We start from the raw sequence: 26,725 nt of genomic DNA on the forward strand, positions 1-26,725 counted from the left end.
TAAGAACACTGGCAAATGAGTTGTATTTTACATCACTGTCTGAGCTATCACGTGGTTTAACATCTCTACATATAATGCATGTATTGTTGAATATACAGTACAAGGTACGAGGTAGAGCAAAAGTAACAGCATTAATAATTTAATAATTGAAATCTCATTGCTACAGCTTCACTAATATGTGTTGTAAATGTACAGTGTATTGTGAATCTAAACATTTTGGGCTATGCTAAATGTATGTGCTTATTTTTGTTTTACTTCATTATGTGTGTTATTTTAGGCTGCAAAGGACGTGGACACAATCTTCATCATGAGTGCTTTGAACACTGGTTTAAAACAAAATGCATCATTTGTGCGTCCAGAATATTTTTTCATCAGTGGATTTTCTGGAATACCTTACAGCCAATTCTATTTTTTTTTTTTAATTGTTGTCTATATTGTTTCACTGTGTGGGAATTCAGTTGTCATTTTTATAATTCTAGTGGATAAAAATCTGCACACTCCAAAATACATGGGAATCTTAAATTTAGCTCTGTCAGACTTTGGTGAAACAAATGCACTAATTCCTAACCTAGTGAAGACTTTCTTTTTTGACTCACAGTACATATCTTACGAGGCATGTTTGGCTAATATGTTTTTTACTTTTTACTTTTATACTGGACAGTCTTTAAGTCTTGTTGTCTTGGCTTATGATCGTTTTATTGCCATTTGCTTACCCCTGAGGTACCATGTAATTGTAAATAACTCCTCCATGTTTGCAATTATAGCAGCAATATGGGTTTTTAATTTTGTTACAATTGGTACCACTGTAATATTGATTACACGACTTTCATTCTGTAAAACCACTGAGGTCCAAAGCTTTTTTTGTGATCATGGTCCAATTTATACAATTGCTTGTAATGACAACAGCATAAATTCCTTCATGGCAAAATTATGTGTTGTAGTATACATCTATATACCATTGACTGTTATAGTCTTATCATACATAGGCATTCTGTTGGCCTTAACTAAGATTACAACGTGGGAGGGTCGTTTTAAAGCGCTCAAAACATGTGTCTCTCATCTGTTAGTTGTAGGAATATTCTTCCTTCCTGTATTGAGTGCATACCTTGCAGCAGTTGTATCCTTTCTACATCCCAATGCTAGGATAATTAATACTTCACTATCAAGAACTATTCCATCCATGTTAAATCCTATCATTTATGTCTTGAACACAAAGGAATTCAGAGGCCTTATAGTGAAAATGGTTAAAAGGAAAACCACCAATATTTCTGAAGTGCATGCTTTAGCAAAGTGATACAATACAGTTTAGTGCTTTTTACATAGAGTTCATATATATATATATATATATATATATATATATATATATATATATATATATATATATATATATATATATATATACTGTACAGTGCAGGGATTCATATGTTTCTGCAAAGGGCCCTTGTGTACATGGTTTCATTACAGCTAAGCACAAGACTTATTGATTTCACTTGATTAATAATTTTGATTTTATATGTAAATGAATCAGGTGTGTGTTCAATGAAGTTAAATGATACCCTTATTGGTTCCCCTGTTTAAACACATATGCATATTCACACCATCAACACATCATAAAGAAATAGATCAAATGTAACATAACTTCTCAATCTGTTCTTGGATATTGTGTACTTGGATGAACTGAGAATTTGCATTGCTTTTGTTTTTAGGTTGACACTTAATTGGAGTTTGTGAGGCTATACCAATTAGAAAACACATGTAGCAAATTGGCAATGTTTAATGATTTTAAATGTTTTGTGGTAGTTTGTAGGCCTTCCAATGTAACTTAAACAAAATATATAAAGTTTTATCCATAAATCTACAAAACATGCATTATCATTACACTGAATCTTAACTCTAAAGTGACAATATTGCAAATATAAATACTGCAAGTCTTAGGCACTAGCATGTTTTTTCTTCATTTCTAGCTCTTTTGTTTTCTACAGAAATGTCAGAAAAGATCAGACTCTGCAGGATTAAACTTAAACATGATATTACACTGCCTACCACATCTCTTAAAACATTGTGTCTGAAATACCTTCTTGCTTTTTTTCCAGTAATAAATTGATGAGTTATCTTTAATTAATGGAATGCTCTGATTCTTTTACCATGCTTGCTGCAGAGCTTAAACCGATGCATGTTGGGATATGCAATATGTATCACAGTGTGTCATTATAGAGTTCCCAATGGCTTAATTGCTTTTTTTTTTCCCTGTAGTGTTGAAGAGTCAAATAATTATTTAAAAAAACATCATTGCTGAATGGAGTTGAATAATTATGATGTATTTAGCAGTGGTGGACAGTAACAAAGTAAATGTAATTTGTTACTGTACTTAAGTAGTTTTTTTTGCATATCTGTATTTTACTCAAGTATTTCAGTTTGGGGAAACTTGAACTTTAACTTCCTACACTTCAAAGTCAAATATCTTACATTTTACTCAACTACATTTTGCGAAATCAGTTGTTTCTTTTTATTTATGACTGGATAAAAACTGGTCAAGCAAACAGCAAGCCACTAATCAGGGTAAAGCGTGCGCTCTGTATCAAATCAAATATCCTGGCCGCCTGGCAACGGCAGATTAAGGCATAGGGAATGACAAGAGCTGACAAAACCTGGGATAATGTCACGTCAGTAAGTAGAGCTGAATCCAAATTAAAATCATTGATGACAAAAAAAGGTCTAAACCCCTTAAGAGCCAATTCAGAAAAAAAGAGGAAAGAAAACGTGCAATAGATAAAGGTGTGTATACAACTCTATCACTCATCTCACTATGAGGATAGTATAAGCTAATGCATTTAATGAAATAGGCTAATAACTATATGTCATTTAGGTTATGCTGTGTTGCCTGCCATGCTTTTACACATAGAGCAACAATATTTATTTTAGTTTGCATAACGTTATAATTTATAGTATGTTGTTTATTATAATGTATGTAGCAATAAAACAATTACAGCCTTACTAGTCTAGTTGGATTGTAGTTAAAGTATCCCTTATTTATTTGGTTGCCTTTAATGAGGTCATAAAGGTTTTCTGTGATTGTACTGAATAGCTCCTGAACTGAGTTTAGTAAGGGGGAATCTCCAGTGCAGATTAAAAGGTTCATTAATTAAGGAAAACTAATCACTAGGGAATACCTTGGGTCATGGCACGGTTCTCCACTGTGTCATCCAAGCTAGAACCGCCATTGCCTGTTGGTGGTATTTACTTTACAGTTCAGTATCACTTTAACAGCAAGCAGAATATTTTGATAGTAATAAATGATTGAAGAAACTCCTGACTTGCCACACACTTATGATCTTGTTTGCATGATTTCTTTTTTTTTTAAGAAGGTTTTGGGCTCATGATATTTTTTTATAGATACAAATTGTTTGATTCATTAATATCATTCTATTATTAGATTAGTAATATCTTACCGAGCGAATCTCTACTTTTACTCAGGTACATGCTTTGTGTACTTTGTCTATTACTGCTATTTAGATTAAGGGATTAATCAGAAGTATGGCATCATCTGTCCTTAGTTTTAGGCCATCACATGATAAATAATTGTAAAATATTCTCGACCTTTTAAAAAGCTTAATTTCTTTTTACTGCAATATCAATGACAAAGCTTACTAATGCTCTTTCGAATAAGCAGGTTTTTTACACCCACATACCAAAATCTGGTGAAAGCCTTCTCAGAAATGTGTAGGCGATTATAAGAGTGAAAGTGGATATATCAGAAAAGGAATTTTTTGACAATATATAAAAACATTTTTTTTTTTTTTTACTTTGAGACATGCATAGCAAATAGGTGCTCTCCATACTCATCTGTGTACTATGTCTCAACCAGCTGATCCACACTGGTTTTACAACCAAAGTCAAAATGTACAGTAGCTAGACTTCTAAAAGCACAACAGGAAAATGCATTTCTATGTAGAGTGCTGCAATAGACGATCAAAGATCTTACATTTTTTGCTGCCATCTTGTGGTAATTCCTTTTAAATACCTTTTCATTACTACTGGAGAGAAAGTTCTGCAGTGTTAGAAGCGTTTTATAAATAAGTGCTTTTTCACACACATTTATAATAAATATGTGAATAACTGATATATAAAATGTGCTTGTAAAAATAAATGAAAAAAATGATCCATAAAGTTTTCAGCTTCCAAAAAATGTATTAATGTTTGAAGATAGTGTTGACTTGGTTTAGATGATAATGCTAGATCTTTACAGTGTACTGGTGGAAAGAACTCCCATTTATTTACAGAGGTAGAATGTATACACCCAAATCATCTAAAATCAAATCACATTAAACTATTATTATTATTATTTTTATTATTATATGTAAGACTGTGTCATTCTCTAACATATAAACATCAATTGCTGAATCATAAACTAAGAAATTTTATACACATGAAAATAAACACTGGAATTTAGAAAGATTGATAGTGCCTGTAAAAACTTTAAAAACAAATGCATGGGACACAAGCGGGTACCTTTTGTTTATATACAACAAACTTGTTAAAGTAAAAAAAAAAGAAAAAAAAAAAAAAAAAACCACCAAGAATCTGAGAGTGAATAATCTATGAACAGATGTGTCCAAATTTGACGTTATAAGATAATGATTACAGATGAAATTATATAAGGTAGTTATCAGGACATAAAATGTTAGTAGACTGCCTCACACCCATAGTCAAACATAGAGGTGGGAGCTTAATGATCTGTGGTTGTTTTGGAGCAGAGAAAGGTGGAGACTTACTTCTGGTGAAAGGCATACTAAATCAACATGGTTACTATTCCATAATACAACCTTGCAATTCCATCTAGATTGCACCTAATTGGAACCAAATTCACCAAACAACAAGACAATGACCCAAGTATACGTCCAATCTTAATGCGCATTATTTAAGAGCAAACAGTTGGATGGATTTAAAATTTATTTTTATTATTTCTTTGTGTTCATGTATCAAACATTTCAACATTTCAAGGACACTGGCACAAACAATTGCAGGCAACCAGCAATTAATACAATATCAATATCAATTCAGTTTTTGATGTACATCTCAGACACTCAGTAAATATGGCATGTAATTATAGTGAACAGCTTAAATAATCATAACTATTTCATTAACTGTGGTGACACTTTCTGTGGCACAAAAATTTTCAGCAACTTCTCTTGCAGTTCCTCAGTCTTTAAACTGTATATAATAGGGTTTAACATGGCTGGTAGTGTACTGGACACAGTCAGAACAGTTGTGTAAAGATCAAGTGATTGCACTAATTGCAAATTCCCTAGTATATAAGCCAAAATAACTGGCATAAAATAAATGAGGACCAAGGCCATGTGAGTAAAACAGGTGTTGAAGGCCTTCCAGCGTTGGGCTGTGGATGCAATTCGCAACACTGCTACCACCACAATCACATACGAGCAAACAATGAAAGTCAGTGGACCAAGCAAAACAGCTAATGTCTTAGTAGTTGCCAGACTTCTGTTAAAAGAAATATCTCCACAGGCTAGGCGGAAGACTTGACCATGTTCACAACAAGAGCTTGATACTATCCTTGATCTACAGTAGGAGAGTCGACTGGCTAAAACTACAGGGTAAATCTCAATTAAAAATACCAGTAACCACAATGCAGCTATTATAAGCATCATCCTCAGATTAGTATTGATAGTTGGGTAGCGCAAAGGAAAGCAGATAGCAATCAGGCGATCATAAGCCAATAGGGCTAGTGAAAAGGATTCCATGTCACCAAAAAAGTGCATGAAAAACATCTGAGTGAAGCATGCTTCAAAACTGAGGTGATTAAGATTAAATACAAAAACAGGAACCATTTGAGGAATAATAACACTGTTTATAGAAATGTCAACTATAGCCAGGTTACACACCGCAAGAAATTTGGGGTTATGTAGACTTGAGTTCATCATGATCATAGCCAGAAGCGTAAAATTACATAGTAGAGTAATCACATAGATAATTCCCAATGCCAGGATCAGGTAGTTCTTACTGCCCAAAGAGTTAAAAGAAACTAAATAAAATCCATTATCAAATGTACTAGTTCCATTGGAGTTATTACCACTTAAATTCATTTAAATAGCTTCTTCACACCTGTAAAGATTAAATAATAATTTAGATGACAATGCCAATTATACAAATTTATACAGTATATATATATATATATATATATATATATATATATATATATATATATATATATATATTTTTTTTTTTTTTTTTTTTTTTCTAAAGCTAGAAAAGCAAATTCATTATTAATATTTGATTGTAGCTATATTTAATTTAGTCTCAATTAGAATGAAATGCTCAATTATATTCAATGCACCTTAGAAGCTTGACTTACACACCTGGCTCAGACTCCACTCAACTCAGGCATAATGCAGAGTGAATATCACAAATATAAACAGTTGAGGAAAATGGAAAATAGTAATTTGGGAATAATTAGTATCTGTGTGTGCCAACAAAGAAACAATTACGTTTGCAGTCCGGCTAATTAAACCAAAGCATTCTCTAAGTACCTAATTATGGCATAAAAAGGATTGTCTATTTAATATTGTGATTGCTTTTAATGTTTCCAGCCTGTTAAAGACCAACTCACTGATATGATCCTTAGAGAAAAGACTAGAATAATTAAGTGCTTGCCATTTTTTCTCCTTACATAAATAACCACTTAGGAATAACCATGTAAACAAAACAGCACACAAGTTAGTCACCACACAAAAATAACAATGAAACTTGCATTAAATATAGTTTAAGTATACACATTTATATACTTGTTGTACATTTTATACACAGTACATACTTTATTTTATTATATGAATAATTTATTTCTGCTTAATTTGTAATAATATGTGAAACTGCTTAAACTGTATCTTGTATAAGTACTATTATTATTTTAAAAGAAAATAGCAGAATTTAGTGGTGCAGTAACCACCATTCATACTGTATCTCCATGGTCAATGATTAAATTCTGATTCAATGTTCTCCCCATGCATGTGGGATATCTCTGGGCTCTTAAACTTTCCAAAAAAATCTCTGCAGCTGCTTGATTGGGTGGGAATAAATAAATAAATAAATAAATAAATAAATAAATATAAATTTTAATTTTTCTTTAATTGGTTATTTTACGTTGTGTGTGTGTGTCTCTCTCTCTCTCTCTCTCTCTCTCTCTCTCTCTATATATATATATATATATATATATATATATATATATATATATATATATATATATATATATATATATATATATATATGACTAGAATTATTATTTACAGCTTTGATAACACCAGTAGAAACACAGCGGGACACACACAATGAAGCATTGCACTTACTCAAATGTATTTACATCAAGCTTGATGCTGTGGGAATGGGTTACATTTAAATTTATTTTACTGCCTAAAATTATTCAAGAAAAGTGGTGGTTTAATGTCACAATACAAAAGATATTTGATACATTATTAATTTGACTAGAGATACGTCAGCTTTATAGTTATTTTAGTCACTACCTCAATGATAATGAAAAGTATAATTCTGTGAATATGATATGGATAAACCAATAGAACACTTTTGGTATCTTATACATGACATGCTGATATCAACCCAGGCTGTAATAGGGATCCATACAATGCCATTAAGCATTCAGTTTCCAGTAAGTTTTTAAAGAGGTTATTTGGTTTAAAGATAATGATAAAATTATGTACACAAACACACTGCAGATTTGATAAAATTTGGTAATGATTTTGATGGTTGATACCAACTAATTTATGATGACATTTGTAGTGGAAATCATTGGAATTTCTGTGATGGTTTCTAATGTTTTTTTCTTTTTTTCCCAGCATGTCAGACATCACTTGCTCCTTTGTATTTACAGGTGACTTCCAACATCTCTGTGCCAAACAAATAATGTCGTATTTTAATAAATATTAGCTAATAACTTTTTCATACAATTTCAGAAACTTCAAGCAACTTGATTGAAATGAAACACATCAATAATACTCTGTGCCCTAGATGTTGGTTTCCCTAGCACCTAGAGGCTTATGTATAATTTGAGTGAAGCATGTCTCAAAATTGAGGTGATTAAGATTGAATACAAATGCAGGAACCATTTAAGGAATAATAACACTGTTTATAGAAATGTCAACTACAGCCAGGTTACACACCACAAGAAATTTGGGGTTATGTAGATTTGAGTTCATCATGATCATAGTCAAGAGCATTAAATTACACAGTAAAGTTATCAGGTAGATAATTCCTAATGCCAGGATCAGGTAGTTCTTATTGCCCAAAGAGTTAAAAGCAATTAAATAAAATCCATTATCAGATAAAACTGTTCTATTTGTGCTATTCATTTGAAATGCTTCTTTAAACCTGTGAAATGAACAAGAACAAATGTTGTTGTATATAATAAGTACATGACAAATATGTTTCCAAAATTATAAAAAAGCAAATAACAAAATGCTTACTATACTGCTCCTTTACATGCAATACCTAACATAAGCTTGACATACAATCCAGTTAATACAATTAGCACACTCAACTGCTCTAAAATACCTACAAAAATATCACAAATATAAAGACTCGACCAAAATGTTAATGGAAAATTGGGATTAATTAGTCACTGTGTGTACAAACAAAGAAACAATTATCATTGTAGTTGTTCAGCTAATTTTACTACACATTTCTCCTGAGCACCTAATTAAAGAAAAAGAACTTCACCATAAATAAGGTTAATTGTCTGTTTAGTTATCATTAATTTTGACATATTTTTGAACCATTTAAATAGTAGTTTTTATTTATTTACGTGTTTAATTTTAAACCATAATTATAACACTTTATTATTTATCTTAATAATAATTCATATAATAGAAGTCGGAAATAATTACTGGAAAATAATAATGTAAATAATAACAATAATAATTGTAAAGTACTGTATGATTTATAATTTATGATGTTAAAATGATCAAAGGAAAATAACAGTTCATTTACCACCTTAAATAGTGCTGTCTCTATTCTATGATAAGGCCTAAATCCTAACTGATACATTTAAAAAATGTAAGATGTGAGCTATAACCTTTTCTAAAATTTTGGAAATAAAGGGCAGGTTTTATATTGGCCTATTGTTGGACAGCTGACAAGGGTCAAAGTCAGGTTTCTTAATTGGGGGGTTGATAACTGCCAGTTTGAAGGATTTAGGTACATAACCATTGTTAATAGAATAGTTTATCAATTTTTAAACAGGTTCAATTACCTCTGGAATTATTTGTTTGAAGAAACTTTTATGCTAGAGATCGAGAATGCAGGTTAATGATTTTGATGAGGAAATAAATGAAATTAATTCGTTCTCTGGAATAGGGGTAAAACTTTGTAATTGATTGTCTGTTGTAATTACACTGCTGTCTACAGGGTTACTTATATAATAGTTTGGATTTATATTAACCTTCTGGATTTTTTTGCCTGATGTTTTCAACTTTATTATTAAAAAAGTTCATTCAATAATTACAACCTATTGATGGTGTGCATGTTAGTGCAGTGCTTTTATTTCCTGTTAATTTTGCTACCGTGCAGAATAAATATCAAAGATTATGCTTGTTATTTTCTATGAGGGTGGAGAAATATGCTGATCCAGCAGCGCTAACAGATTTTTTATAACTCAGGAGGCTCTCCTCCCATGCTATTTGAAAAACTGTCAATTTTGTTTGACGCCATTTAAGTTTTAATTTCCAAATGGTCTGGTTTGTGGTGCGCGTATGATTATTATATCACTGGGCTAATTTTTTCTTTCTGATAATTTTGGCTTTAAAGGGAGCTACATCAATTACAGTTTAACGGAAGGTTGATTCTAGGTATTTAGTGGCCCAGTCAGGCTCTGCGGGGTCAGACGGAGATCTAATTAATAGACAGTTCCGGAAGATTATTGATAAAACTTGCTGCTGTAGCTGACGTGAATGTATGCTTAACATGGTAACGTGGCGAGGTACTAATGCAATGACTGAGGCAGATTTTAAAAGAGATGAGGTAATGATCTGAAATAGCTTCAGACTGTGAAATAGCTTTTATTTTTAACCCAAATGTTGATAACAAATCAAGAGTGTGTCCACCACTGTCAGGGTACACCCTGCTTCTTCTCCTCCGCGTGCCCCCCCCCCCGCTCGGAGCTCATCACCATCCTACTGATTCTGAACACCTGCCTCTCGTGTACCATGCCACCGCGCACTTCCGGGAAATCGGCAATCGTGAGCTCCTGGCAATCAAGCTGGCCCTGGATGATTGGAGACACTGGCTGGAGGGAGCAGAGTATCCGTTCACCGTGGTCACCGATCACAAGAACCTCCAGTATCTACAGGAGGCACGGAGACTCAACCCACGACAGGCACGCTGGGCCCTCTTTTTCACCAGGTTCCGTTTTCACATCACTTACCGTGCAGGTGCCCTGAACGGCAAGGCCGATGTGCTATCTCGGATGTACGGGCCGGACGAACCCAGCGACCCGGAACCAATCATTTCTCCCGCACTCATCCTGGGGCCCATCGTTTGGGATATCGACCGAGAAATACGCACGGCATCCCTCCACAAGGTCACGCCTGTGGGGTGTCCGGAAGGACGGGTCTTCGTCCTGTCCTCCTGCAGACGCGGTCTCATCAGGTCAGTCCACGAAGGACCTGGAACCAGGAATACGAAAACCAGGTGAGACGGTCCGGCTCATCCAAGCACGCTACTGGTGGCCAGGTATGACAGAGGAGGTTATACGGTATGTCCAAGCATGTCCCAGCTGCGCCGTAGCCAAGGTCCCGCGGCACTTGCCGTGGGCAAGCTGATGCCGCTCCCCGTCCCGCAGCGTCCCTGGACTCACCTGGGCATTGACTTCGTGACAGATCTGCCCCGGTCGGAGGGAAACACTTGCATCCTGGTGATGGTGGAGCATTTCTCTAAGGCCTGCCCCTTTGTGCCCCTGAAGGGCCTGCCTACTGCCCTCGAGACAGCGGAAGCACTGTTCCATCACGTCTTTCGGAACTACGAACTCCCTGAGAAGATCGTCTCGGACCGGGGTCCTCAGTTTACGTCTCGGGTCTGGAGAGCGTTCTTCAAACTCCTGGGAGTCTCAGTTGACCTAACATCGGGGTACCACCCACAGTCCAATGGCCAGGCCGAGCGAAAGATCCAAGAGCTGAGTCGCTATCTGAGGACCAAGGAGAGTGGTGTCGGTTCTTGCCTTGGGTGGAATACGCTCAGAACTCGCTTCGCCAGGACACGACGGGACTCACCCCGTTCCAGTGTGTGCTGGGGTTCCAGCCGACCCTGTTCCCCTTGTCGGATGAGCCTAGCAACGTGCCCGCAGTGGATTACTGGTTCCGGGAGAGCAGTAGAATCTGGGAGTCGGCACACACTCAGCTGCGTCGGGCCCTCCGCAACACCCGCCGACACGCTGACGCACGGTCTGCGTGTGGTTATCTACCAGGGACCTGAAGCTGAAGCTGAAACTGAGCCCCCGGTTCATCGGGCCCTTTCGGATCGCCGACCAGGTCAACGATGTGTCCTACCGGCTGGAACTGCCACCGAGGTACCGTATCCACCCTACTTTCCATGTGTCCTTGCTCAAACCTTGTGCCTCTCCTGTCTCTCACCCCCCAGGTGACCCTGCGGGGCCCGCCCAGCCGGAAGTCGTGGACGGAAGGGAGGTCCTGGATTCTAGGCGGCGCGGGGGTCGCTTTGAGTACCTGGTGGATTGGGAGGGGTATGGTCTGGAGGAGCGGACATGGGTGGCCCGGCAGGACGTGCTGGATCCTGCTCTGTTGGCGGAGTTCCACGCTTTACAGCCACGCCACCCGGCCGCCGGGCAAGGGGCCGTCCTCGTCGCCGGGTCAGGTCGTCTGGTGCCGCCCCTGGGGGAGGGGGTGGTGTCAGGGTACACCCTGCTTCTTCTCCTGCGTGTGCCCCGCCCGCTCGGAGCTCATCACCATCCTACTGATTCCGAACACCTGCCTCTCGTGTACCATGTCCATATAACCACCTCTCTCACCCCACTTCAGCGTCCGTTATTGTTTTCGTTGGTGTCTATGTGTTTTTGCTGCAGTACTCTATTAAAGCTTCCTTGTTTTTTGATGCTTCGGCTTCCGCCTCAGTCACTCGCCTAACAACCACTATGACGTGGTCCTATAACATTCTGATTAATTCCAACTGAATCTAGAATGCACACAACTGCTGCTCTCTGAATTCTTTCTGATTATCAAAATGAATATTAAAGTCAACAACAATTAATGCTTTGTCTAACAAAGTAGCTAAATTTGTGATTAAATCTGCAAATTCTATGAGAAAATCAGAGTAGGGCCCAGGGGGTCTTTTAATAATTGATGGAATTGACTGACTAGACCTGCTTTTGGACACTAAATATTTTATGATGGTGTAAAGAACTTCAAATGTTTTACATTTACATGTTTAGTTTTTTGTGTGACGCTTAGATTATTATTTTTAATAGCTGCGACTCCGCCTCCTCTGCTACTTAGACAGGGCTGGTGTGTGTAACTATACCCAGGAGGACTCGCTTCGTTTAATGCTACGTATTCATTCGGTTTAATCCAGTGAGAGCAGCATCTTTCCAAATGGGATGGATACCGTCCCACCCTAACAGGCCAGCCTTGCCCTCAAAATTACTCCAATTATCTATGAAGCCCACATTGTTTTTGGAGCCCTACTCGGACATTCAGCAGTTCAGCAACCATAACATGCTGTAGGCTTTATCGACACGCCGCATTGGGATAGGGCCAGAGCATGTTACTGCATCGGACATTGCCTTTACTAATTTACACACCTCTATAATATTACTCTTAGTAACCTCTGACTGCCGATGGCGTATATCATTATCTCGTATGTGAAAAACTATCTTAGAGAACCTGTGCTTTCCTAAAAACCTAAGCTGACCTGCTACCAGCTGGCTCCTGATATACACTGGTGACAGGGCAGTCTTTTCTCTGTGAAATTTTGCTTTGAATGAAAGAATTGTATCATGCAAAGCTAACAAGGGAATGACAATACATGAAATACAAGCCAAATAAAAAGAGCTTCAAGTTGTTTGTCTTTGCAGGCTAATAAAATAGTAACACTGTTGAATTTCCTGCAAAAGGAACTTAATGGCAACATGTGCCATAATGAGTTTATGGGATTGCATATTGTAGAGCTCTGTAGTGTCACAAAATGAAACACAAAAACAGACTAGGGGTGGCAATGTGCCAGTTCTAAAAGCGAGTGGTGTATGGCCACTGCTGCTGGCTGGACCTGTGTGCATTGCAAAGAAAGAAGCAAAAAAAACTATAAACTACAAAAAAAAAAAAAAATCTTTTATAGATCCACCGTGGCATTCCACCTTGATAGACCCATTAGGGGGCTGATCATTGTCTACCCAAGTGTAATAAAATATGTCCATTCCCGCTCAATTTGCATACAACCTTTCTGAAACCAAAACATCAGTTTTATTTGAGTATATGAAAAGGATGGTTATAATAATATTATAATAAAAATTTAGCAGAAGACACACAGAACACAGATAATAATTTTAATTATATTGAAATAAATAAGGTTGCACATTAATACATGCAAACAAGTATATAATGCATGTAATAAAAAAAAAAACAATTCCTTTCTAAAATTCATAACTGGCTGTGTCACATTTAGCAACAACTACAACCAAATGTTTAATACAATTAAACATCAGTCTTTTACATTGCTGCAGGAGTGACGGTGGAGAATTTCCAACTATCAACTGCAACTGATCCTGCCACAGCATCTCAATGGTTTTTCACAAAGCCAATAAAAAAAATGTAATAATTTTGTTAATTTTCCACTACTTCTACTTTTTTGTTAACTCTACCATCTAAATGTATGACTAATTTAATGAGTTGGAATAACAATCTTCATAGTCCTCTGGCAAAGTTCTGCAGCATACTTACTGTATGTGTAAGGAACCTTCAAGCCTTGTTCAAACTCACAATTCTGTTGACTTTGCAAACCTTGCAACAGCCCTTAATAATGCTAGCCTTAAACTGAGGTTTCATCATAGGGGAATCTGTCTTGCACTTCACCAAGCTCTTTACCATCCATGTCAGTGCTATGCTATTGACAATGCCCCAGAACTACCTGTACTACCTGCCTTCTAAGAACAGTTTGATTACATGTGCCCATGTCTCTTTTGCTATGAGTCATTCCAACACTTACCACACTGTAGCTGCTTTAAACCAAATTCAGATGTCTTAACATGTTCTAGGACATTCAAAAATGTTTGTCATCCTCCTATGTATCCATCTCACCAAGCCACCTCTGCTGGAAAACAGAAGCATTCAGATTGCTGGGCTATCTGAAAAACAGAGTAGCAGGAATAATTCAGATTTTTTTCACAATGCATTTGTGTGTATTCCATATTTTTGCATTCTACTACTACTACTACTACTACTACGACTACTACTGAAAATAAAAGTGTATTGTCTAACATAATTCAAAGGGTTTATTCTATTTTTCACTATTAGATTAATCCAAAAATGGCTATTGTGTATTAATTTACGATTACGGCATTTGGCAAATACGGCATACGGCAAGTGTTTGGCAAAACCCAGAGTGTCTTACAAATGAGCAGTTGAGGGTTAAATGTCCAAGGACCCTGCAATGGTAGCTTAGGAGGGGGATTTGAACTTATGACCTTCTAAACCAGGGTCCAATGACAATATTCACAAATTAGTAGGACACAATCATAGTTAAATATATGATTCTTTTATTTTACTCTTTAAAGAGAAAGGAGCATTTATTTGCCAAATATACATTGTTAGGAAGTGGGCCCTGACCCTGGGGTCAGGGCACAGGGTCAGACATGATAGAGTGCATAAGGCCCTTGCTCAACGTAGCTTGAATTCCTGACCTTCAGAACACTACCTCTAAATGCAGTACCTTAACATTTGCACATACATATGCTCTTTGGAGAATATTTTAAACAATTCATTCTCACAGGAGTCATTATCATGGTTTACATCAATGGTGGCATGCTCAGGAGAGATGACAATGACACGTGACAATTGGATAAATATGCAACAATAATTAACCTAATGAACAACAAAAGTGTTATGGTGTTGCAGTACATAAAGGGGTTGTCAAGTAAGACTAACTTTTAACAAGTCTCCTGATAGAGGGTATACACACTAATAGTATAATTTTGTAGAAATAAAAATAATACAAAATAAATAATAATTAATGCCTAAATTAGGGTGTGTAATGCTTTTTGTTATCATGTAGTTTTCACTTTTATAATTAATCATAGATTTTTTATGAAATTAGGGTCAATAGAAAAGAGTATATAACTAGTCTATGTAAGTTATATGTCTTAAATCCATCCATGTGTTAAATTGTACTAAAACTTGTCCCAATACATAACTTATTCCTCTTCTTCTTCTTCTTTAGGCAGCTCCAATTATAGGTTGCAACTGCGAATTGTCCGTCTCCATACTACTCTGTCCTCTACATCTATCTCTTTCAAAGCAACTACCTGCATGTCTTCCCTCACCACATCCATAAACCTTCTCTTTGGCCTTCCTATTTTTCTTCATCCTGTCGGCTCCATCCTCAACATTCTTCTACGAATATACCCCATGTCCCTACTCTGCACATGTCCAAACCATCTCAACTGAGCCTCTCTCACTTTGTCCCCAAAACATCTTTAAAAATCCCCAAAATTTGCAATTCTTTTAATAAACTCATTTCTAATTCTGTCCATCCACGTCACCCCCAATCTCTCAGCACTCTGAAACTCTCAGAATATTCAACTCCTTCAAACTCCTGTTTAACCCATTCAAACGGAGTGGTACAGCGTGGAGGTCTGGTCCGGAGGTGGTCTGAGTATGGTTCGTTTGTGGGTCCGTTTGTGGTTCGATATCTTCGGAATATGCGAAAGAAATGAGATCGCGGTCTACTTTGCATTTCGTTTTAACGTGTACCTGGATGCTTGCCATACCTGCAGCCATGTTAGGTCACTGCTGTAACAAAAAATTATCATCATGGCAGGTCATGGGGTTGTGTGGTCCAGGAAGAGAGTTGTGCACTTATTAAAATTTGGAAAGATGATTACATTAAACAGCAACTCTCCTCAACCCATTAAAACATAAAAGTGTTTCTTTTGTCTGCCCAAAAAATTAAGGAAAGGGTTGAAGAGGACCAAAGAACAAGAACATTTAGGGTGTTTTCACATATTATTCATTTTAAAAGAACCAAACTCAGTTCACTTAAAGTGAACCAGAAAGGAAACCTCAATCCTTTTTGTGTTCACAATCTTGTGGACTCAAAAAGAAATCCAATTCTGTTTTGAAGAGATCTCAGACCCTTTCTTGTTCACACAACTTTATAAGCACCCAGACCCCAGCTTTCTGTGCAGCAGGGATTTTGGGTATTCTTATTTTATTGGGTATTTTTCTTCTTCTTCTTCTTCTTCTTTCATGGCTTTTCCATTAGGGGTCGCCACAGCCATCATCTCAATCGCCCCTTCTCACTTTGTCCCCAAAACATCCTACATGCCCTCTAATAAACTCGTTTCTAATCCTGTCCATCCTCGTCACTCCCAATTAAAATTTCAACATCTTCAGCTTTTCTACCTCCAGCTCCAACTTCTGTCTTTTACTCAATGCCACTGTCTCTAAACCATACAACATCGCAGGTCTCACCACAGTCCTATAAACTTTCACTTTCACTCTTGCAGCTACTCTTCTATCACAAATCACTCCTGCCACTCTTCTACACCCACTCCACCCTGCCTGCACTCTTTTCTTCACTTCTCCAACACACTCACCATTACTTTGCACTGTTGACCCCAGGTTCTTAAACTCCTCCACCTTCACAACCTCTTCTCCCTGCAACCACACCACTCCACTGCCCTTCCTCTTATTCACACACCTGTACTCTGTACTTTGACTTTCATCCTCCTTTGTCTTTCATTCCACCTCTCCAGGCTTTTCTCCAACTGCTCCCTACTCTCACCACAAATAACAATATCATCCACAAACATCATAGTCTATACATCTACCTTATTCTTAAAGATCGGTACCAGGACACTTCTTCTCCATTTCTCAGGCACTTGTTTAATTTTCCTCTGATGATCTGTAATGCCCCAGCAGAAAAAAAAAAAAAACATTTGTTTGTGTGTGTGTGTGTGTGTGTGTGTGTGTGTGTGTGTGTGTGCCAAGATAAATGGAGAGAGAGAGAGAGAGAGAGAGAGAGAGAGAGAGAGAGAGAGAGAGAGAGAGAGAGAGAGACCTGCAGATTGTAGTCTGTGGCAGCCATTTGTAAATGCAATATATTCTGGGAAATGAATTTCATTATGTAATGTGACCTGACTAACAGATTCATAATAATGCAATAGTGCCATCTGGTGTCAAGGGAAGAATTATGAACTGCCATTTTAGTTGGGTGCCAGTCATTATTAAAGCTGAAACTGTGATCTATCTGTTACTGTGTTCTGTGATCCAATGTATATTCTTTAGCTTTTTACTTACTAATGCCCTTTATGTGATATACTCTGTACTTTGACTTTCATCCTCCTTTGTCTTTCATTCCACCTCTCCAGGCTTTTCTCCAACTGCTCCCTACTCTCACCACAAATAACAATATCATCCACAAACATCATAGTCTATACATCTACCTTATTCTTAAAGATCGGTACCAGGACACTTCTTCTCCATTTCTCAGGCACTTGTTTAATTTTCCTCTGATGATCTGTAATGCCCCAGCAGAAAAAAAAAAAAAACATTTGTTTGTGTGTGTGTGTGTGTGTGTGTGTGTGTGTGTGTGTGTGTGTGTGTGTGCCAAGATAAATGGAGAGAGAGAGAGAGAGAGAGAGAGAGAGAGAGAGAGAGAGAGAGAGAGAGAGAGAGAGAGACCTGCAGATTGTAGTCTGTGGCAGCCATTTGTAAATGCAATATATTCTGGGAAATGAATTTCATTATGTAATGTGACCTGACTAACAGATTCATAATAATGCAATAGTGCCATCTGGTGTCAAGGGAAGAATTATGAACTGCCATTTTAGTTGGGTGCCAGTCATTATTAAAGCTGAAACTGTGATCTATCTGTTACTGTGTTCTGTGATCCAATGTATATTCTTTAGCTTTTTACTTACTAATGCCCTTTATGTGATATATGTGATGTTCATACACTGATAAACAGACAACACTTTTTCCTTTATCTCATGGGACCATCACCACAGCAAAGAAAAAAGCAATTTAATTAATGAATTAATGCTATGGGCTTTATATTATAAGGGGACTTATTTGTGACCTAATTTGTGTCCTAATTTGTACCTAATTTAGAGTGTGTTAGAGAAGTGAGAGCAGGCAGGGTGGAGTGGGAAGAGAAGAGCGGCAGGAGGGATTTGTGATAAAAGTGTATCTGGAAGAGTACCTAATTTGTGTACTCATTTGTGACCTAAATACTGACTTAGTAATCATTATAGATAAGTGCTTGACAAGAAATACCAGCAATTAGTAAATAGAAAGCTCTAATGCACAGTTTCAACAAAAAAAATGTTTGTGACATTTTTTCCTTATAACGATAAAAGGAACTTAAATTTCTCTGTCTTTGTGATCGTACACATAAGAGCAAGATATCATTCGAATCTGTTAACAACACAACGCTGTGCTTTTGTGAAATAAAGAAAACAGTCAGAGTGTCCTCTTTGCCATCTTTGTCTCTATGTCATCTCTCTTCACAGACACATAAATAAAACAATTCGAATCTCAGTGAGTACTTACCTTACTGACATAATAATAATAATACTTTTAATTAAACCAATTCACATCGAAAACAAATTGCTCTTTGTTTATGTAATTCATATGAAAGTTAGAAGAGGTACAGTTCTCCTGGTATCATCTCAGTAATCGTCCGCGTGGAAACAGCACATGTTCCGTTTGTCCTGAAAATGTATGTAATTTTAACACCATGATAACTTTAAAAACATTTACAAAGAATATTTTGTCTTCATGCTCCATGTTGAGTTTGGTTTCACTAATAATAAACATTCATTTGCATAAAGCAGATAAAATCTATGATTAAATAATTGTGAGTTAACTCATGAAAATTATTCGCTTAATCACGATAAAATATTTTAAATCAATTGACAGCCCTAATATTATTGACAATATAATTAAGGCAAATCATTTTCACGAACTTTCTCTGATAAAGCATGAATTCTCAGTCATACACAACGCATTTTATGTGTTTATGTTTGAGTAATATGTGTAAACACTGAAAAATGGAAAGCATTCTTTTTTTGTTTAAATGGTTAATAGCTTAATAGTAATAGCTTAACACTAATAGTAACATCAGAATGCTATTAATCAACCAGTTTTTATTAGATATCTAAAATATTTTTTTTTTTAATTGAAGGTACTAATATAATTATGTACATAAACAAACTGCAAAATGGAAAACATTTTCTTTTGGTTTGAATGATTAATAGCTTATAGTTAAAATTACATTCAAAGTGGAAACCAGATTTAATTTTTTTATTTTGATGGGTGCTATTGTTTTGTTTTGTTTTGTTTTTCCCCCAGACAGCTGTTTTTCTAGTTGACTATCAGATGACTACAAGCATCTCTATTCCAAACAAATAAGTTGTGTCGTGCTTTACTTGGTATTGGCTAATTCTTCTAGCAAACTTTATAAAGTATTTCGAGCAACTTGACTAAAATGAAACCACAGTAGAAAGTATACCACTGAGTTTTTTTGTTTAGTTTACTTTTTTAAATGTATTTATTTATAAAAAAAAAATACAAAAAATAAAGAATACTTTAGAGTGTGCCATTTATTAGCTATCTAATATAAATGTGGCTATACAATGATCCCTATTAATCGTTCTCTGTTGTTTGAACAACAACGTCCATATATTTTTCATTTTTAAGATTTGGGTTAAATTGCTGATTTAGGCTATTTGCCGCCACCTTGTGGTAATATATTAATTATCAACGCTACAGCGCATGTGGAAACTTTGACTTTTGAACTTACATTGTGATCATTGTTTGAAAAGTGTTCTGTTACTCGCAGTATTTTACTTTTTCCCCTGTAATGCACACTTTAACTTTATATTTACATGTTATTGCCCATTAGGTAGACTGCACTGAACAGCAAAAAAGAGAGCTACTGTATTTATATTAATTCTTTCAGTTATCAATTTTGATTATCGCACAAAAAAATATAAAAAGGTAAAGAATTCAGTAATAATCACATATCCAAACAATGGTTAATGCAAAAGAACAAGTTAATATAATTAAATTTTCATTTAAATGTTTGTAATACATATAAAATGTTATAGTACCAAGCTTATCTTAGTATAGTGTATACTTATGAGAAGTCAATTACAAAAAAAAAAAAAAAAAAAAAAAAAATCTGATAGATTCATTTATTTATTATTGCACTGTGTTTGACATTTTTTGTTTCTTAAAAATTTTTAGCAACTTCTCCTGCAGTTCCTCAGTCTTTAAACTATATATGATAGGGTTTACCATGCCTGGCAATGTGACACACACTGTCAAAATTGTTGTGTAAAGATCAATCGACTGCACTAACTTTAAGCTCCCTAGTATATAAGCAAAACTCACTGGCATAAAATAAATGAGGACCAGGGCCATGTGAGTAAGACAGGTATTAAAGGCCTTCCAGCGTTGGGCTTTGGATGCAATTTTCAACACTGCTACCACCACAATTACATATGAGCAAACAATAAAAGATAGAGGGCCAAGCAGAACAGTTAATGTCTTGGTAGTTGCAAGACTTCTGTTATAAGAAATATCTCCACAGGCTAAGTTGAAAACCTGACCATGTTCACAGCAACAGCCTGGCACTACCCTTGATCTACAGTAGGAGAGACGACTGGTCAGAACTACAAGGTAAGCTTCACATGAAAATACCAGTAACCACAATGCAGCTATGATAAGAATCATCCTCAGATTAGTATTAATTGTTGGGTACCGCAAAGAAAAGCAGATAGCAATTAGGCGATCATAAGCCAATAGAGCCAGTGAAAAGGATTCCATGTCACCAAAAAAGTGCATGAAAAACATTTGAGTGAAGCATGCTTCAAAACTGACGTGATTCAGATTAAATACAAATGAAGGAACCATTTGTGGAATAATTACACTATTTATAGAAATGTCAACTACAGCCAGGTTACACACCGCAAGAAATTTGGGGTTATGTAGACTTGAGTTCATCACGATCATAGACAAGAGCATTAAATTACACAGTAAAGTAATCAGGTATATAATTCCTAATGCCAGGATCAGGTAGTTCTTATTGCCCAAAGAATTGTAAGCAACAAAATAAAATCCATTGTTAAATGAAACTGTTCCATTGGTGCTATTCATTTGAAATTCTTCTTTAAAGCTGTAAAAAGAACAAAAACAATTTTAAAATTAAAATAATAAAATGCTTACTACCAATACCTAACAGAAGCTTGACTTGCAATGCAATAAATACATTTAGTCTACTCAAATGCTCTAAAAGGCCCACACAAATATCACAAGTATATAGAGATTTGACCAAAATTTAAATAGCAATTTGGGATTAATTAGTCACTGTGTGTACAAACAAAGAAACAATTATCCTTTCAACAGTTAATCTAATAAAACCACACATTTCCCTTGAGCATCTAATTAGAGAAAAAAGAACATATATTTATATCCCATAAATATGGTTTATTGTTTCTTTAGTAGGTTTTTTTTGTTGTTTTTTTTTACATATTCTTTAAACATTTGGAAAGCAGGTTTTTTTTTTTTTATTTATATTAGCCTTAATTATATCACATAATATAGGTCACAAATTATTACTAGAAAATAATAATGTTTCAGAAACTGGTAATAATGCATTTAAAAATTTTGCTCAATTGTAAAGTCTCCACTTGGCCATAGACTATATATATATATATATATATATATATATATATATATATATATATATATATATATATATATATATATATATATATACTTTGTAACAAATTAACAGTGCACCAGTGGACATGTTGTTTCCCTAGTCCTTCTTAGTAATTCCCTGTGCTTAAATGTGGCTGACTTTTCTTTAGTTTCCTATGTTCTTATGGTATATCCTGTGTTAGATTATCTCTTTTGTTTTGAGATTATCTGTTATTTTTTATGTTGTTTATGTCATTTTGTATGTTCTTGGTTCTGAGTTTTTGTTTCGTTTGTTTTGAGTCTGTGCAGTGTCTCATGAGTTTGTGTTTCGCTAACCTTCTGCTCTTCTCAAGTTTTTTTCCCTTATAACACTTTGTGTTTAAGTTTATTTAGCTACTGTGTAATATTCTTTCCTCTTTAGGAACTCGAGCTGTGTCAACAATGCTTTGGGAACTCCAAAATTTGTCCACCACATATGCTTTTTTAGCTTCCTGGTCGCTGGTTGGACAGATTACACACGTGTTTCAGAGCATGGTCACGCAGAGGCATTCCAGAACAAAGACAATGTCTTTGTGTACCTTAATGACATATTGGTTTGATTCAAGATCCCTGAGGAGCACACACACCATGTTGCTTGGTCCTTTACTGACTGCACACAAAATCAGTTGCTCATCAAGGCAGAGAAATGTGAGTTCCACATGCATTCAGTCAGCTTTCTCAGGTATATTATTAAGGATGGGCAAATCAGAGCATATCCTGAGAAGGTGTGAGCAATGGTGGAGTGATTATAACCAGATAGCCATTCCCCTTACATGAGTCACCTCCCTTTGTCTGGATAGCCAAGGACTCCCAAGCATTCTCCCAGCTCAAATAACTATTTATATCAGCTACCATTCTACCACACCCTGATCCCTCATGGCAATTCATAATGTAATTGTATCCCTCTGATGCAGGGGAAGGGGCAATACTGTTCCAGCAAAAGAGTAAAAATATTTGCCCATGAGCCGCCTTTTCCCGCCGAGTGACCGATGCAGGAATGCAACTATTATGTGGAGAATTGTGAGTTGCTAATTGTAAAATTGGTGCTTGAGAAATGGAATGCACTGAGGCACTGGATCCAGGGTTATAGGAACTGTTACTTAGAAGATTGAGGCAATTCTATAATTCTGCCCCTATATGTTTTCCTCAAAGGAGAATGATATCACTTTTCCCTCAGTTCAAGGCCAAATTCATTGTTGTCATGCCACCTGGAGAAGAGATTGTTTAGCCCTACTTTGTACCACCAACAACCGCTGCCTCACAGACCTCCACCATAGGCCTGCACCCATGTATCGACCAGGGCAGATGGTGTGGCTGGCAACAAAAACATCCCACTCTGAACCAGCCCCAAGGAAGGTCCCCCCAGTACCTAGACTCATTTGTCATTTAGAGGATTATTAACCTCTTTGTAGTAAGACTCAGATGACCTAGATCTATAAGACTCTACTTAACCTTTTATTTATCACAGTAAAATTAGTCATAATTGCTACTCAATGCCCTCCATCCACCTGGGTCATAGACTACTACCCAGCCTACATATTTATGTGTCTACTTAATGCACTACACAGACTACACTCTACCTGGTCAACTTGGAGGGGTATGGTCCAACAGAGCATTCCTGTGTTCCCAGCTCCTTCATCCTTGACCTCTCTCTCATCCAGGAGTGCCACTAAAACCACCCTGACAAACTCGCTAGGTCTCCAAGAGACTACAATTAGGAGGTACTGTTACAATCTACACTTACCTTCTATATTTCCTACTCCTACATGTTTGTAGGTGGCTAAATGCATCCACCCTAATCATCAGTGCACCTACAGCTAATTGCTCATCAGATGACAGCATACATAATCTGCTGTCTTTCAGCCATTCATTGCGTTTGTTTTGGATCTCAGTTCAGTATATTTTGTATCTGATATGCTCAAAGATATTGTAGTTGCTGTGCTAATGTTTATCTCTCTGTGTTCAGAATTCAGCACTGCTCTCTTACCTGCTGATCCACTAACTCACTCAACCTGCTGTAATGTCTCTAGGTTCTGTACGTAACCCTAGATCCCTGAGGGAATGAGACACTGCGTTGAAACGCTTTGGGAATGCCTCTTGTCCATGCTCTGAATCATGTGTGAAATCCGGCCAATAGGCAAGTCGTGACGTCATCAGCGGGCGTCGTCGTGCAAACCAGGAAACTACAAAATGGCTGAGTGATGGTAGCGACATTAGCTTCTGTGAAAGAGAGAATGTAAGTGCCGCAGGGATGCAGGGAGTATAGCCTGTTGACGCAGCGTCTCATTCCCTCAGGAAACTAGGGTTACATACGGAACCTAGAGACATTACCTTTCAGGAACTCGGGCTGTGTCGAAACGCGTTGGAAACGAGTGTCCAATCACGCCATCCTGACCAGTGCTTGCCTAGTGTGTTTGAGCACAACCAGCGTGCAGGACAGAGGAGCCGGTAATGGCTCTGATGTCGAGGTTGTAGAACCTGGCAAAGGTCAAAGGGGTGGACCTTAGGGGGTCTTAACCCCAGCTCCTTCATGCAGGCGAGAATGACATCTCGATGCGGGACCGCCTAAAGCTCTGATTGAGCTAATATCAAACAGTCATCGGTATAGTTTAAAACGCAAATGCCCTAAAGCCATAGCGGGGCTAGAGCCGCATTCATGCACGTTGTGAATGTGCGGGGTGAGGGTGCTAGGCCAAACGGGAGGACTAAATATTGGTAAGTTTCACCTCCAAAAGCAAACCTCAGGAACCTCCTGTGAGCAGAAAGGATGGCTATGTGGAAATAGGCATCCCTTAGATCTATCGTGACAAACCAGTCCTCGGACTTGATCTGAGACATGACCTCTTTGATGGTGAGCATCCTGAACCTGGGCCTCATAAGTGAGAGGTTCCAGGAGCATAGATTTAGGATTGGCCGCAATCCGTTGTCCTTCTTCGGAACAACAAAGTACTGGCTGTAGAAGCCTGACTCTCTGACTAAGGGATGAACCACCTCTATGGCCTCTTTCTTCAGGAGGGTGCGCACTTCTTGTTCCAGGACCAGAGCCTGCTTAGGTCCCACCAGGGTGGGACACATCCCATTTAACCCGGGAGGAGAGGAACCAAATCGAATTGAGTAACCCCTCTCTATCGTATGCAGGACCCACCGAGATATGTCTGGCAGGCCTTCCCAAGCTGCCATGAAATCTTTAAGGGGAACCAGCCTCTCGAGGCTGGTGTTTGAAATCCCAGAGCGGCTGGAGCAATGCCCTGCAGCCGTTGGAGCCTCCTGAGAGGTGGCGGGTCTCCTTCATCCGCAGCAATCGCTCGGGCAAAGATGGAGGGAGACACTCACTGAAGGGAGGCTGTGGTAGGGCTACCAGCCTGGCCTCCTGTGCTAAGGCATCTTTTGAGGTCATCCACTGCTTCTGGTTGGAGCGTGTAGTGATGGTTTTGGAGATGTTAATGTCATTGACATTAACATCTCCAAAACCATCACTACACGCTCCAACCAGAACCAATGTTAATGTCATTGACCTCTCCTTGAACTGCCACCTTAACGTGGTGGAGGGGTTTGAGTACCCGAATGACCCTAGGAGCTATGTTGTCCGGGGCTATATGCCCCTGGTAGGGTCTCCCAAGGCAAACAGGTCCTGGGCGACGGGTCAGACTAAGAGCGGTTCAAAACCCCTTATGAGAGATACTACATCAGGGACCGTGACGTCGCCCGGTATGGCGCAGCCGGGGCCCCACCCTGGAGCCAGGCCCGGGGTTGGGGCTCGTATGCGAGCGCCTGGTGGCCGGGCCTTCCCCCACAGGGTCCGGCCGGGCTCAGCCCGAAGGAGCGACGTGGGGCCGCCTTCCAGTGGGCTCACCACCTGCAGGAGGGACCGTAAGGGGCCGGTGCTAAGAGGATCGGGCAGCAGTCAAAGGTGGAGGCCTCGACAACCCGATCCCTGGACACGGAAGCTAGCTCTAGGGACGTGGAATGTCACCTCGCTGGCGGGGAAGGAGCCTGAGATTGTGCGTGAGGTTGAGAGGTTCCGACTAGAGATAGTCGGGATCACCTCTACGCACGGCCTGGGCTCTGGAACCACACTCCTCGAGAGAGGATGGACTCTTTACAACTCTGGAGCTGCCCATGGTGAAAGGCGTCGGGCTGGTGTGGGTTTGCTTATAGCCCCCCAGCTCAGCCGCCATGTGTTGGAGTTTACACCGGTGAACGAGAGGGTCGTTTCCCTGCGCCTACGGGTCGGGGATAGGTCTCTCACTGTCGTGTGTGCCTACGGGCCAAACGGCAGTATAGAGTACCCGGCCTTCTTGGGGTCTCTGGGAGGGGTGCTGGACAGTGCTCCGACTGGGGACTCCGTCGTTCTACTAGGAGACTTCAATGCACACGTGGGCAGCGACAGTGACACCTGGAGGGGCGTGATTGGGAGGAACGGCCCCCCTGATCTGAACCCGAGCGGTGTTCAGTTATTGGACTTCTGTGCTAGTTACAGTTTGTCCATAACGAACACCATGTTCAAGCATAAGGGTGTCCATCAGTACACGTGGCACCAGGACACCCTAGGCCGCAGGTCGATGATCGACTTTGTGGTCGTTTCATCTGACCTGCGGCCGTATGTCTTGGACACTCGGGTAAAGAGAGGGGCGGAGCTGTCAACTGATCACCACCTGGTGGTGAGTTGGATCCGATGGCGGGGGAGGAAGCTGGACAGACTCGGCAGACCCAAGCGTACTGTGAGGGTC

The 26,725-nt window shown here is 38.3% G+C and overlaps 2 protein-coding genes and 1 pseudogene across 3 annotated transcripts; 1 reads left to right on the forward strand and 2 right to left on the reverse strand.

The window, feature by feature from the left end:
* The first annotated feature begins 223 nt into the window (after window positions 1-223).
* On the forward strand, window positions 224-1,294 carry LOC310729651 (olfactory receptor 1M1-like; annotated as a pseudogene). The gene has a single exon. The product of its transcript is annotated as an olfactory receptor 1M1-like (transcript).
* A 3,838-nt stretch (window positions 1,295-5,132) lies between these two features.
* Window positions 5,133-6,104, reverse strand: LOC310730547 (olfactory receptor 52K1-like; the record flags this gene model as incomplete). The annotated part of the gene is made up of 1 exon (XM_083549566.1): window positions 5,133-6,104. One exon carries the CDS (start codon window positions 6,102-6,104, stop codon window positions 5,133-5,135), a length of 972 nt encoding a protein of 323 aa, XP_083405692.1.
* A 14,349-nt stretch (window positions 6,105-20,453) lies between these two features.
* Window positions 20,454-21,410, reverse strand: LOC310730548 (olfactory receptor 52K1-like; the record flags this gene model as incomplete). The annotated part of the gene is made up of 1 exon (XM_083549567.1): window positions 20,454-21,410. One exon carries the CDS (start codon window positions 21,408-21,410, stop codon window positions 20,454-20,456), a length of 957 nt encoding a protein of 318 aa, XP_083405693.1.
* Window positions 21,411-26,725: the final 5,315 nt, after the last annotated feature.

The sequence above is a fragment of the Silurus aristotelis genome (assembly GCF_946808225.1).
Source record: "Silurus aristotelis genome assembly, chromosome: 8".
In the NCBI taxonomy this organism is placed as follows: Eukaryota; Metazoa; Chordata; class Actinopteri; order Siluriformes; family Siluridae; genus Silurus; species Silurus aristotelis.